The sequence below is a fragment of the Sinohyriopsis cumingii genome, chromosome 9, assembly GCF_028554795.1.
Source record: "Sinohyriopsis cumingii isolate HCF-2022 chromosome 9, ASM2855479v2, whole genome shotgun sequence".
In the NCBI taxonomy this organism is placed as follows: domain Eukaryota; kingdom Metazoa; phylum Mollusca; class Bivalvia; order Unionida; family Unionidae; genus Sinohyriopsis; species Sinohyriopsis cumingii.
The window spans coordinates 50,201,810-50,216,845 of record NC_142969.1 but is presented as its reverse complement, the minus strand read 5'-3'; the positions used below and the strand labels follow the sequence as shown (position 1 = coordinate 50,216,845).

Here is a 15,036-nt window from a genome sequence, read left to right as displayed (position 1 = left end):
CAATGTATACTACATATTGTACACTGAGCTCTTATTACAATGGATATTACATATTGTACATTGAGCTCTTATTACAATGTATACTACATATTGTACATTGAGCTCTTATTACAATGGATATTACACATTGTATAGTGAGCTCTTATTACAATGGATATTACATATTGTACATTGAGCTCTTATTACAATGGATATTACATAATGTACATTGAGCTCTTATTACAATGGATATTACACATTGTATAGTGAGCTCTTATTACAAAAAATATTAAAAATCCTGATCTTCCAGTGTATGCTGTGAACAACATTTTATCAACCTAAGCTTATGCTGATTGTAGGAGAGATTTAAGCTATTTCTACAAGTCCAATACCCTCAAAAACCTGATTATAATTTGTCCTCTATGAAGATACCCATGAATATATTTACTTTTAAACCATCCTAGTTGATTACAAAAATATTCTTAATCACATAACCCCAAGTTGTGTTCCAAGCCTAAAAGTTGAGACAAATTGGTGTTAAAGACAAAGAAAAGAAACAAAAAGCTAAAGTTAAGCTCTAGTGTGTATGACCAAACATTGAGACAGATGAGCATGAAATTGGACAACAATGTGTTTGTAATGTGGCACTTTCATTTTGACAATATCAACAAAACACATTAATCTTCACAACAATGAAGACAAATACACAGATGTCTCTACCATAAGAAAGAAACACCGATCATCTGGATATTTTGGTCTTAATGACCTCAGCAATATTCCCCTGAAAGTTTTAATTCCCATAAAATTTAAACCAATTATCTGGACAATAATTTTCCAGGCAAATTTACTGTCCTGATGGATCCATATAACAGAAATTTTTAGCATATCTATCTTTCACTATCTGCTAATAAAAGCTATACAAAATCAGATCTTTTCAACAAAATTGAATATTATAGAATACTTTGGTTCACATCCACTTACTGTGCACAATCTGAACACATAATACAGACAGCCAATGTGAAAAGTAGTTAATTGAGACCTGTTTCTCTTGTTCCCATAAAAATATCAGCATTAACACGGACTGTGACATCAAAGACAAATGTTCCGAAGCCCTCAAAAAAGCTATATCAATGTATACTCTATGCTATGCATGCGAGACAAATATGCAAACTCAAATTTAAAGACAAAGGTAGTTCTCTGGCAAAAATAAATTGTATCATAAATGGCAGTGTGATGTTTGCTGTAGTTTTCCTTATTATTCAAACCTTTCAAAACCATCTCAACCTTACAAACACTCACCATATATATATATATATATATATATATATATATATATATATATATATACATACGCTTATAAGTCATGTCAAATTCCAATAACCCATGATCTGTTGTATCATAATGCACCTGCGGATTAGGTTCTGTCTTGTTCTACTGATTACTCCTAACAAACTGCACAGACCCAGATCTGCTAGTGCATTATGTGAGGGCAGATCTCGGTCTGTGCAGTTTGCAGCTGGACACATAAGCAAGTGTATACAATATGTTCACCCTACTGTATAAACTTTATGTCACTGGTCAACAGGGTTGTCAGTTTTATTCCTCAAATCAACAAATTTCGCCATTCCTGGAAATCACATCGGAATATCTCAGGCATGAGAAAGTTTTGTGAAAATGGCAGAACAGCAGACAAGATTACAACTGTAATTGCTTTCAACATCTGGAACTTGACTCAGTTCCCATGATTCTTCTTTATCACAATTATTCCCGGTCACACTGAGATTCTGTTCATTTGCTGACAGGTGTATCCGATCTTCCATCACTAGAATTACTCTCCAAAACAGACGAGGGACTAGAGGTTCGTATATCATCTATTTCATCACGAAAGTATTGGTGATTCAATGCATTTTTGGCACTAATTCGTTGGTGGGGATTGAATTTCAATAACTTCTGAAAGACAAATGTCAGATTAATCTTACAAATAAATCAGGAATGGTGATGAAAAATGGAATTTTGACTCAAATTTCATTGAAAAGCTAATGATAACTAACTGCAACCTAACTGGACATGAAATGGCTGAAATATAATTCATATTAACAACAATCTGAATGCAAAATTGGAGGTGTGTTCACAGGGTTTACTTTTGATGAAGTGCATTTAAAACAAACAATTAACTAAGGAGAAAAATGATTGCTTTAAATTTAATAAAGGATTTGAGTAATCCTCAAGCTCCACATACTTACCACTATCTGTCAAACTCCAGCTACTTATTACCATATCTCAGTCAAGTTCTACCTACCTATCACCAGCTGTCAGTCAATCTCCGTCAACCTATACCAGCTGTCAGTCAAGCTCCACCTACCATAAGTCAAGCTCCACCTGCCTATCACCAACTGTCATTCAAGCTCCACCTACTGTCAGTCAACCTCAACCTACCTATACCAGCTATGAGTCAAACATTCTGTTATATGTGTCTGTGTGTATGTGTGTGTATATATATAATGAACTCAAACTTTTAGTTTGATTTTGTATGTATCAAAATACTTCCAAACACAAACAATGCCTGATAGAATGATCACACTAGAGTAATGAAGTCACTGAGGCATCAAATATAGTACACACAGACCTAATTTGGTCAAGCTAATGTTGTACTGACAAAACACACAAAGTTGCATGATGCTGTGGCCAACAATGCCCAATTAACTAACCTAATTACAAAACACAAAACAAAGGTGTGATGGGCAGATAATCTGAAATCCAGATGGTGTGTGTGTGTGTGCGACTTTGATTTTTAATTGTAAAGCTTGTAACAGTGATCCTTGTGTTACCTGTCACAGAAAACTAGAAGTGTGTTCATGGAATACCAATGCCCCACCATAGAGGTTGAAAGTGACTTAACTACCAAACTTTAGCTAATGTGTGAACGATGGATGGATAAACAGACAGGGATAACACTAAATGCATGGGAAATACAACATGAAATAAAATATGATGAACAGAGTAATAATCACCCTTAGCAAATCCATGGCAACTGTCCGAGTGGGGGAATAGAAATCAAGATAAAAGGCATCTGGTAAAGATAAAACCTTTAGTCATGATGGAACGAGAGAAAAAAGTTGGAAATATAGATGGAGTATACTTTCCTTAGAAGTGAAAAACTCCTCAAACTTATAGTGTTATATCTTCCACATAGCTTCTGGCTTTTGCAACATCTCTAGTGATGAGAGCATGCTTCTTGGCACAAGCGGAAGTAATAACTGGGATATTCTTACACTGTGCTGTCAAAGTCTTATATCTTGGGGGAGATCATTCTGCCCGACCACCAAATAGGATGGCAGGCAACTTTTAGCTTCCTTAAGCTAAAAGTAATATCTTGGAGGGCTGGATTTCCAAGGTAGTGGTAGTTCTCCTAAGATATCATGATTGGGTAACGTATTCGAAGAGAAAATAGAGTATTTATCACCTCCATGACACCCATGGTTACTGGACCAAAACTGTCAGAGTAGGGAATCATGATAAAATGGGATGAACAGAGCATTACTCACCTTCATTAAGTCCTTAGCTAAGGTCATGGTGTGACATAAAAATAAAGATAAAACTGGATGAGCAGAATTGATCACCAACAGCAAATCGATGGCAACTGTGTAAGTGTGGAATAAAAATCAAGATCAAATGTGATGAGCAGAACTGATCACCCATATCAAGTATATGAAAACTGTCAAAGTGGGGAATACAAATCAAGATAAAACAGGATGAATCACCTCAAGCAAGTCCTTGGCTATTGGATCTATCTCTGGAATGTATTTTGTAAGTTGCTGTGATGGATATGCTTTAAACGAACTCCATGGCAAGGAGACATTTTCTGGCCAATCTACTTCCGGTGGTCTTCCAAGCATTCTGAAATAATCAAAGAAGGGTTCTGTACAACTGTATCTCAATTTCCTTGGAATTACGGATATGGACAAAAACCTTAAACCTTAGTTAAGTTATAAAAATGAAGAAAAAAGTCTAAATTTAAACAGGCAAAAGAAGAAAGATCTTTTAATTTTTTAATTTTGAAATGAATAGCCATTTGCCAAGTTAACCCAAATCTACTGAAACAAAAGAGTAAAATCAACAATGCTTTGATTTATGAACTCCAAATTATTGTGATTTCAGCTGTACTCAAACATCAGATTATTATGACGTCAGCTGTACTCAGATATCAAATTAGTGTGACTTCAACTGAACTAAGATATCAAATTACTGTGACTTCAGCTGTACTCAGACATTAAATTGTGATTTAAGCTGTACTCAAACATATTATGACTTCAGCTGTATTCAGATATCAAATTATTGTGACTTCAGCTGTACTCAAACATCAGATTATGACTTCAGCTGTATTCAGATATCAAATTATTGTGACTTCAGCTGTACTCAAACATCAGATTATGAAATCAGCTGTACTCATATATCAAATTAAGGTGACTTCAGCTGTACTCTGACATCAAATTATTGTGATTTCAGCAGTCCTGAAACATCTGATTATTATGACTTCAGCTGTACTCAAACCAAAATTATTGTGATCCTAGTTACTTAAATTATCACCTCAGTTTAAGCTGGTTTGACACATAATCATGTGATATCAGCTATACACAAAGATCGAATTATTGTGATTTCAACTCCAGATTATCGTGAATTCAGCTGTACTCAAACATCAAATTACTGTAATTCTAGTTATTACATGATCAAGTCAGTTTAACATGGTCTGACTCATGATCATGTAATGTCAGCTCTACTCAAACAACAGAAATGCACACACTGCATTAGTACATTTTTCTTCCTGCTGAGTATTTATGTACTGAACAATTAACCATGTGAAAATAATGATCATGTAAACTTTGCTACATGTCAACTTTTCCTGCACTCAGAAAAAGGCCTTGACCCTTAGGATCAAACCAACCTCTCACACCCTGGCAAACTGTATCTGATTCCAAAATGAATGTGTCCTTTTTTATTTTCTTTGGTTTGGTGCTCTAAAGCACAACAAAACAGGTCTTTTACTGCCAAAGCAACTGGAGTCAACAACACAATTAGGTCTTTTAGTGCCAAGGCAACTGGAGTCAACAACACAATTAGGTCTTTTAGTGCCAAGGCAAATGGAGTCAACAACTCAGGTCTTTTACTGCCAAAGCAACTGGAGTCAACAACACAGGTCTTTTAGTGCCAAGACAACTGGAGTCAACAACAGTTAGGTCTTTTAGTGCCAAGGCAACTGGAGTCAACAACACAGTTAGGTCTTTTAGTGCCAAGGCAACTGGAGTCAACAACACAGGTCTTTTAGTTCCAAGGCAACTGGAGTCAACAACACAGTTCACTCTTTTAGTGCCAAGGCAACTGAAGTCAACAACACAGTTAGGTCTTTTAGTGCCAAGGCATCTGGAGTCAACAACACAGTGGCTGACACAATCTTTATCTTGTGCTATGATTCAAACCCATACCCTTTCAGTTTTCAGTACAGATCGCTATTCCTTGCAACAGCCAAAGCTCCAACTACCATTATCCATATCATAAATCATGCAAGAGACCTATCCCACATTCCCATGACCACTGTGTGTATAATTATTTGTATTCTTTTACCACAAATGCAACACACAGAATGTGCTAGCAGATCTGGGTTTGTGTAGTTTATTAGGAAACAACAGAAGAACAAACAGAATTGACCCTGATCTCAAGGTGCAATATAATATGGCAGCTCAGGATCTTTGCAGTTTGCAGTTGAACTTGACTTATCAGTGAGTATATACACAGTATGCAGGTTTAAATAATTTACATATACAAACAGGAGACATAGCTGCTTTAATCAAAACAACTAGAAAATGAAAGTGTCTGTGTGATTTGGATTTTTAACATAGCTATAACAAATTTTCAATCATATTGCTATGATACATGCAGTGCTGCAGTTTATAGCAATGTCTAGCATTGGGGCATCAGGCCACAGACATGAAGCATCATGTCCCACCCAGTCACATTATCCTGAAACCAGGAAAACCAGTTCTAAAGTGTTCGTGAAATATTATGTGTGTGATTGCAATGTGACAATTTATAGTGATGTCTAGCACTGGGGCATCATGCTGCAGACATCTAGCATCATATCCCATCCAGTCATACTATCCTGACACCAGGCCGACCAGTCCAAACACTAACCTTTTAATGCTGAGCACCTAGCAATGCAGCTGTTTGTACCATTTTTTAAGTCTTTGGTATGACTCTGTTCAAATCCGTGACCTCCCACATTTGGGGCAGATGCTCTAACCACTAGGCCACTGGAGTGGTCAGTGAAATATGTATGAATATTTACAACAGGGCATAAAAAGGCAGCTGTCTTTAAAAACCATACCATATTAGTTTGACAAAAACGTTGTCATTGAGACTATTACATATCCCACCTTATCTTAAGGTTTCTTTATAATATTTCTTACTGAAGTTCACAAAATCTCTTTGAATTCCACAAACAGATTCAATCAAAAATTTTCATTAATAACCAAGCATGCTGTTTTGATACTGAGGCAGAAATCCTATCTTACTATGATCAGTTGGAGATGAAGTTCCATCTCTATTGGCATAAACAACTTAAAATTGATGCAAATGTATTTACATTCATTAATTTTCTGTCATTTTGGTTGACAATTTACAAATTTTAGAAATCACCAGACTTAAGTAATTGAGAAATCTTAAGATTCCATGAGAATTAATCTTAAAACTCCAAGTGAATAAATGAGCTGGAGAGTTATGTATCTCTTAACCTAGATTACTAACAATGTCTGAAAAAAACTAATTCATGCATGTCAAACAACTATGGATTTCAGTCAGTTCTAAATTTATCCAAAAAAACACACATTACAGCCAAATTGCAGATAAAAACTACTCAACTAGTAACCTTACCCTTACTTACTCAAATATCTTTATTAGCTGGTCAATATCAGACTGTCCACAGAAAAGTGGTCTGAAAATACAAAAATAAAATCATATTTTATTTAATCACAACAGTTGATATGAACAAAATAAATTCTGGTCTTCAGTCTATTTCTAGAATGAGTTGCTTCCCCTGCTCTCCAGAATGGGAAGATAGAAAGATTAGTTTTCTACAACACTCAGAGCTAACAGGTAGGCACAACTTTTTAATTTGATATATATGGGGTTTTAATCATTGGGGGAGAAAAAGCATGGGAAGGATAAAGAACTGTTGCCTTCTTTTACTTCTTGTTTGAAATGCAGGCAACTGAGAGATATGATACAATGAAAGCATTTATTCTGAGTGGTATCAAACTTATCATGGATATCTATTTTCAGAGTGTTGCAAAATACTACTACTGTAATTGGTTTTACTGTTTTTCATGGAGTTCATTGCTAATGCACTTGAAAACTAAACAAATAATGATTCTTATTTCATTATGTTATGGTGACATTAATATGGCACATTTTACCAAATACTATTATGGCATTAAGATCCCTGAAAGACATCCGATATAAAATGACATGGCTGAAATATCGTCATCATAAATATTTAAAAAATAATTTTTGTTATTGCAACAGCAATTATGCTAAAGAAAATAATAAAGTTATCATGAGAAGTCAATCAGCTGCACTCATGATATAGGTCATGTCTAATTTCATTTTAGTAATGCATGACTCAGCCTGTATGGTAAACCAGTCAATTATACACTTACCATATTCAAAAGCTATGTGGTACCAGTCCATTAGACACTAATCCCATTCACACACTAAAACAGTTCTAAGTGATATGGTACCATTAGATCACACACTAACACCAATCAAAGTGATGTACCTGTCAATCACACTAACTCCATTTAAAATGATGTGGTACCAATCAATCACACACTAATGCCATTCTAGGTGAATTGGTACCAATCAATCACATACTAACCCAGTTCACTGTGATGCTTGCATATGTTTACTGTTACACAAACACTAGAAATCAGGCTGAAATGCAACCACATCTTGACTGCCAAGTCAAAGAATAAACAGAAGAGTTTATCAAATGTTGTATCCAAGCAGATAAAAAAAATGTCATAATGCAATCAACACTGTAGTCAATCACTAAACTCAAGTGCACAATACCAGAAAAACTTAAACTCAAAACATTCTGATCCTAAGTCCATAATACCTACCATCAGGCCACACATTGACTTACCTTCTGTTGTAGAGTTCAGCAAATATACACCCACAGCTCCACATATCCACTGGGGTGGCATACTGGGCCTGTAGGATGACCTCAGGGGCTCTATACCACAAGGTGACCACCTGAACCAAATACAGGACATGATGGCTAAGTGCAAGGACACTTTAACACTAATGCCCCACCACGTTTAAAAACTGACCTATATGCAAAACCTTAACTAAAGCATGACAGACAGACAGACAGGTGTATTAGGTGGTGCTCTACAGTTTCATATTTTGCATAGGGTTAGAATTTTAAAGAAAAAGAATTTCCTTGGCCTTCCTCACTGGTTATACTGGCTATTTAAAAATAACCTTGTATATCTTATAGACATAATTCAAAGAACCTTTAATTTCCTTTATTTTGGTGTACGATTGATGGGTGTAATATGGTTATAGAGTATACAGCTTGGCCTTACTCCAGATGTGCACCTTTGAAAAAAGTGCTAGCTCCACTTGTCCATTTTCACTTCCTGAACTTCAGAGGTAAATTGTATAAAAAAGAGCCGATAACTTTTTTTTACATATTATATATATCTGGTAATTCATTAATTGCACTTTCAGAAGCTGGAATTGTCTAGTCTGGCAAAATTCATTTTCCCTATTTTAACAGCTGCTATGGAAAGTGTACTTTAGACTAATTCAGGCTGATTTTTTAACACAAGGGAGCAGTCATTTTAGTTAGCAGTGTGCTTAGATCATGTACAATTTCCAAAAGTACAATATCCAAAGAAATATCATCCACATTACATTAATGTAGCAGAGGTATGCCAACATTCTCTCCAATGTGCATGTTTTAAATGCAAAAAACTTCATCTTGCATATGTCACTCTCTCAAAAGTACATAATAACTGGTGAGAGCCCCCTTATTATGCAAGTATGGACAATGATAAAACTGTATGCCCTGCCACATTCATGGTACGACATAAAAAATAACTATTCTAAGGAAATGGCTCTTTGCTCACACAAGTCACTATTTAGGAAAATTAAATATTAAGAATTTGTTCACAAAATAACACACTTAAACCAGTCCTAACTGGTACATCCATGTTAAGCATACAAAGGCCATATATTTAAAAAATGGTAAGACTAGTCATAACTGGCACCTCCATTTTAAGCACACCATGCCCAGTATTTAAAACTTTGTTTGAGCAGGAAACATAAGTTCAGACTCAGAACCCAAATTAGAGATGATATTAAGACTGTCTACTTTTAGTCATGTTATTGCACCATGTTCCAAAAAATCAAAGTTTCGTAATTCTAGCTTCATTTTAAATAAAGTTATGAATAAAACAAAAGTTTTGCACTTTGAGTTTGAGTTCATGTTTCTTGCTCAAAAAGAGTCCAGAATATCGGATATGGTCTAAAAACCATTACACCAGGCCTGGCCTAAAAACCATAATACCAGGCCAGGCCCAAAAACCATACTACCAGGCCTGGCCTGAAAACCATAATACCAGGCCTGGCCTAAAAATCATAATACCAAGTCTGGCCTAAAACCCATAATACCAGGACTGGCCTAAAAATCCATAACACCAGACCATGTTTTGAACTTAAGCCAGATATTTTACACTGACTGACCAACAAAAACTAACCAAACCTATGAATCAACTACACCAACCATTCTAGAAATGTTGTGCATCTCTTAAGCATGCCAATAATTTTATTTAAACATTCATGTAGTTTATATTGTATCAGAAAACAGCAAGAAGAATTTGAAGATAAATTCCATAATGCATCCCCATCTTTCCAACACACAGATGAATTTCATAATGCATCCCTGTCATTTCAACCCAAAAAATTATGTCAATCCATTATAAATTTGAAATTTGAGTAAAATTGTATTTATTTATAAATGCAATGCAATTAAATATAAATGATATTAAAACAAAAAACAATATAATTAGTAACACCAAAATATCTGAATACAAATATACCAATACAAAGATTTTTATGTTAAAATTACCGTATTTCTGGAAGGGAGGATTCCAGATTTTGTTTTAGGATAATTATGAGCATTAATGCCAGTTATCAATATCATTTGCTTATTTGGAATCGTACCCAAAAATGTAAATCCTTAATTGATTAAAATCAATTAATTTTAAGAATGGCCATTTTATAAAATCACTGAATCTCAATAAGTTTATATAACAGGCACTTTACTGTCTTTCTTTAATTAATTATGTATTAAATTTCATTTGAATTTCATATTGATTATTAGCTAGTGATAAATATGATACCCTCATATAACAAATTTATTGTTATTATTATTTTATGAAACAAGGAGATGCTTACTGTAGACTAATAATTTACTTATCACTTAACCATGTCACATTAATCCAAATTTTAAGGTGAGCTGGAAAATCATACAATTTGAAATACTCACTGAAAATCATACGATTTTAAATACTCACAACTTGTGTTAATGCCATCTGAAAGCCATAAACTCTGGCGAGACCAAAATCCGCTAGCTTCAGTCTACCTTGACTTGTGACAAGAATATTTTGTGGCTTGAGATCACGATGGACAATTCGGTTTGAGTGCAGAAAATCCACCCCATTTAGGAGCTGCAACATAAGGTCCTGAAAATAGCAAGAAATAGATACAGTAAAATAGTCCCTCATTATAAAGCTACCATTTATGTAATAAAGGTACCAGCATGGAACCCACTGAATGGACTTTGTGCAATGACGATATATTCATGGTTCCCATACAATGGACATTGTGCAATAAAGATGTATTCATGGTTTCCATTCAATAGACTTTATGCAATATTCATTTAGGACTAGGTAAATCATTGGATGAATATATGTAAAGTTCCATGGCTATTCTCCATTTTAGGAGAAGCTGCAATAACAATCCTTTGCTAAAAGGATGGTCAGATGCTGGATAATAGACCATACCATAAGAATTTCTGTTCTATGACATGTAGAGCTGAAAATCAACATTTAATATAAAACAATTTTATGCAGTTTTATAGTTCTACACATGTAAAGACTTGTAGGGGAGATAACTCAAACATATTACCTTTTCCTGATTCTAATAACATCACCATTGAGAAGTAATAATTTAAAATAATTTAAATTTATTTTAATAATACTTAAACTCAATTTGATTCTTTCATTTTCAATAAAATTCTTTTAAACCAACATTATCTTCAGATAATTAACTCTGTAAATGAAATGGAATAAATATTATTTACATCACTAGAAAAAATGTAAAATTACCTTTAATTTTTTTAAAATGATTTTATAGGTTTCTGGAGTAAAGAATGAGAAAATATACATTTTCAACATTCTTAATTAGTACAAGATTTAAAACATGTATAGTCACATATGAAAAAGATCCATGAGATAGATTTCTGAGAATGAAAAAAAAAATTAATTTCACTCATCTCTTTCAATTTATTGAAATCACGGATTGTGTATCACCATCCACCAAAATATTGCATCAAAATTACATTTTGATTTCTGTTATAGGAGATTACTGAAGAGATTTTAAAAAATCTAGAATTTCTTTTGTCATCATTACAACTCAACAACATTAATACAAATATTGGCCTAAGTTATCTCCCCTTACAGTGTTAAAAATTTGATTATCCAGAGAAGTTCTTTAAAGATTTGACATGCTTTTAACTATTGTCTATGTTACTCTGTCCTCTCTATTTTTATTATATTCTACATTTTAGTGTCACTTTGATGTAGAATTCAAGCATGAATGTGTATTTGTTTGTTTTTACTTCTTTAAAAAATGTTAACCTTATTAATTTATCAGTGTACTTTATTACATGCCACTGTAACATTTTGCATGCAAATGAAGGTCCTACAAACCTCTGACCTGTTAACCTTCAAGTATTACACTTAACAATGTTGTTATTGTTGTCATAGAGTTTAACACCATTTTTTTAGCACAGTATAAATGGTGGTGGAAGAACCTGGGTAAAACCCCAGAAAGAACTACTGACCGACTTACGCTACAGGCAAGCTTTCTCACAGACACACATTGGCCAAGCCCAAGACTTAAACCCACACAGACAGAGGTGAGATGGCAGTGATCGGTAACCAACCAAATTTAATTTGTTGAATGTTAATTCTTTTTCCTTAGTCATCCTAAAAATAAACAAGCCCCTTAATACTGAGTGCCAAGCGAGGCAACTGCTTGTCCATTTTGATAAGTCTTTGGTATGACTAAGGCAGGGGTTGAAACCCACAACATCCTGCATCCAAATTTGATGCTCTAACCTCTTAGGCCACCAGAGTGGTCCTTGGGGGAGAAGGTGAACAGAAGGAAGAACAGACATGACCAAATCATGATGACCCAACACAAAGCAGAACCATATGTCTCACTTGTTCATTACAAGATTCACAAAATATAAACTTTCAAGATAAATTAACCCACAAAGTTTGTCTGCAATACTAGTTTTTGGAGACATAAAACTGATCAAAAATTTTGATGTTGTGTCCTGTCTTGTACAGTTTTTATTGATGTCAGGTTGTAAATCACAAAAAATTGCCCAAGATCTCATACACCTCTCAGTGATTTTTTCATTATCTCTTAGCATGTTGTTATTGTGATGAATAAATTTGTACAAACATTTTTCTTTGGATTATTTAATAAAATAGAGAAGACATGATCAAATCATTTATGACCAATCCGTTCCAGAGTTCACAGAGCTAAATTAAAGAGAGCTAAAAAGTTGAGTTCTACTGAAGACATTATGATGTAATGACTGTCATTTCAGACGTGTCTTTAATTTACACAAACTGACGACCTTAACATTTGCTGCATGTCTAGCTGCCCAGAAAAAGAGTAATTCTCAGAGCTGCCAAACATTGTACCTCATTTGAATTCAAAGTCTTTTTAGCAATGTATAATCTGCATATCGCCCTTGCCACAGTACTGAAACTTCTATGAAGGATTCAGCTATTTGTTTGAACAGTTACTGGCCTGATGTCCAGAAGGTTTTGAAAGATACAATTTTAACATTTTTGCCATTAATGATGGAAAAATAAGATGATAGTGAAGTGATTTCTATGATACAGATATGTACCATTATTTGTCCAATACATTTTATTTACCTGACCTTATCAGGGCCCAGCCCTGGGTTATGACACTTTATTATAGCCATGATTTGTCTAATACATTTTATTTACCCTCACCTGTTCAGGGCCCAGCCCTAGGTTATGACACTTTATGATAGCCATGATGTATCTAAATAAATTTTATTTACGCTGACCTTGTGAAGGCCCAGCCCTGGGTTAGGGCACATTATAATAGCCTTGATTTGTCTAATACATTTGATTTACTCTGACCTTGCCATGGCCCAGTCCTGGGTTAGGGCACTTTGTGATAGCCATGATTTGTCTATTACATCTGATTTACCATGAACAGGTGTAACGTTTGCTCAGCCCCAGTTTGTAAGTCGTGTATAAACTCAATCTGATTTACCCTGACCTTGTCAGGGCCAAGCCCTGGGTTAGGGCAATTTATGATCGCCATGATTTGTCTTATACATTTGATTTACCCTGATTTTGTCAGGGCCCAGCCCTGGGTTGGAGCATGTTATAATAGTCTTGATTTGTCTAATAAATTTGATTTACCCTGACCTTGCCAGGGCCCAATCCTGGGTTAGGGCAATTTATGATCGCCATGATTTGTCTTATACATTTGATTTACCCTGATTTTGTCAGGGCCCAGCCCTGGGTTAGGGCACCTTTCCAAGTATGTGGATAAATCTTGGTCGATGTATTCAAACACCAAAATAAGGCTGATTTCAGATTTTTCTTGGCTGTGTGTTCTTACATCCAGCAGCCTGTAATGAAAAAGATGTTATCATAAGTGGATATGTTCATTACTGCATCATTTATTACGATCTGATGCTTTAAACATACATGAAATGTACTTATTAGACTTAGTTCTATTCAGTCAATGAAATCTTTATAATGCTAACTTCACCTTTAGTCAAATTATGTTCAGGTACTCGACCACATTCCATTACATCGGTCGAATAAATTTATCTATTCCAGTCTTCTAAAAAAATATGATAGTACAAGAGTCCACTGAACTGATGACACTCTACTCGCAGAAAATTTGTTTCCAGGAATCCAGAATCCTTTTCTTTTTGGCTGAGTATTAAAATCATCTCAAATAATGATGAAAAACTCCAAATCTGGTAACAAAACAATTTTTTATGCTTTAGTTAACATGCTTTCAAAAGACCAGGCTGATTGGCATTGTTTTTAATTATAAGACCTCTTATAGAGAAAACCCAAGTGTCCAGAAAAAGTAGCGATAAAACGATTTTTAAGATGGCCAGTGTGGCAGCTGTATGCATGGCAGACAGACATAAGTTTTATGCAGTACCAACTACATATGATATCATAAGACATCTTTTAGCAAAAACCCCATCTCAGTATAGCCATCCATCCTTCTGGAGATGAGATGAAAAGATCTGCAAGCACTATTTTCCTATAGAACTAACTAGAGATCACAAATCTTGTTGCAGAAAACTCCATGTTGATATCATGGTTGTACCTGTTTTTGTTTTTGTTTGATATCGCAGTCACCAATGGATTCATACTAATGAGAGAATCAGAACATCATGTCAAGCGGAGCAAGCACAGATGGATAAAAGCACATACTTTAGTTGATTTCAATACGAATCTGGCAAAATTGCTTATTGGAGACTACCAGGAAAATAATATAGCAGCACTAGCTATAAACACAGGAGGCCACTATCCTAAGAATGGTAAAAAGAGGACAATGACATAAACAAAAGCAACGCCAGAAGTTAATATGTGTATTCAGTGTAACATTTATTTGTGTGTGGATTGTTTT

At 34.7% G+C, this 15,036-nt stretch overlaps 1 protein-coding gene across 2 annotated transcripts in view; it reads right to left on the bottom strand.

The window, feature by feature from the left end:
* Positions 1 to 1,336: 1,336 nt before the first annotated feature.
* LOC149791796 (cyclin-dependent kinase 6-like) overlaps positions 1,337 to 15,036 on the bottom strand; it is a 34,787-nt gene continuing 21,087 nt past the window's right edge. Inside the window, exons 3-8 of one of the 2 annotated variants that reach the window (XM_089970301.1) lie at positions 13,876 to 14,011; positions 10,614 to 10,781; positions 8,174 to 8,283; positions 6,914 to 6,964; positions 3,741 to 3,876; positions 1,337 to 1,929 (exon numbers count right to left, since the gene is read on the bottom strand). In XM_089970301.1, coding sequence (XP_089826427.1) covers positions 1,768 to 1,929; positions 3,741 to 3,876; positions 6,914 to 6,964; positions 8,174 to 8,283; positions 10,614 to 10,781; positions 13,876 to 14,011 — 763 coding nt within the window. In that variant the 3' untranslated portion in view covers positions 1,337 to 1,767. The remainder of the gene's footprint in view (positions 1,930 to 3,740; positions 3,877 to 6,913; positions 6,965 to 8,173; positions 8,284 to 10,613; positions 10,782 to 13,875; positions 14,012 to 15,036) is intronic. The other variant, XM_089970300.1, reaches the window with a different exon arrangement.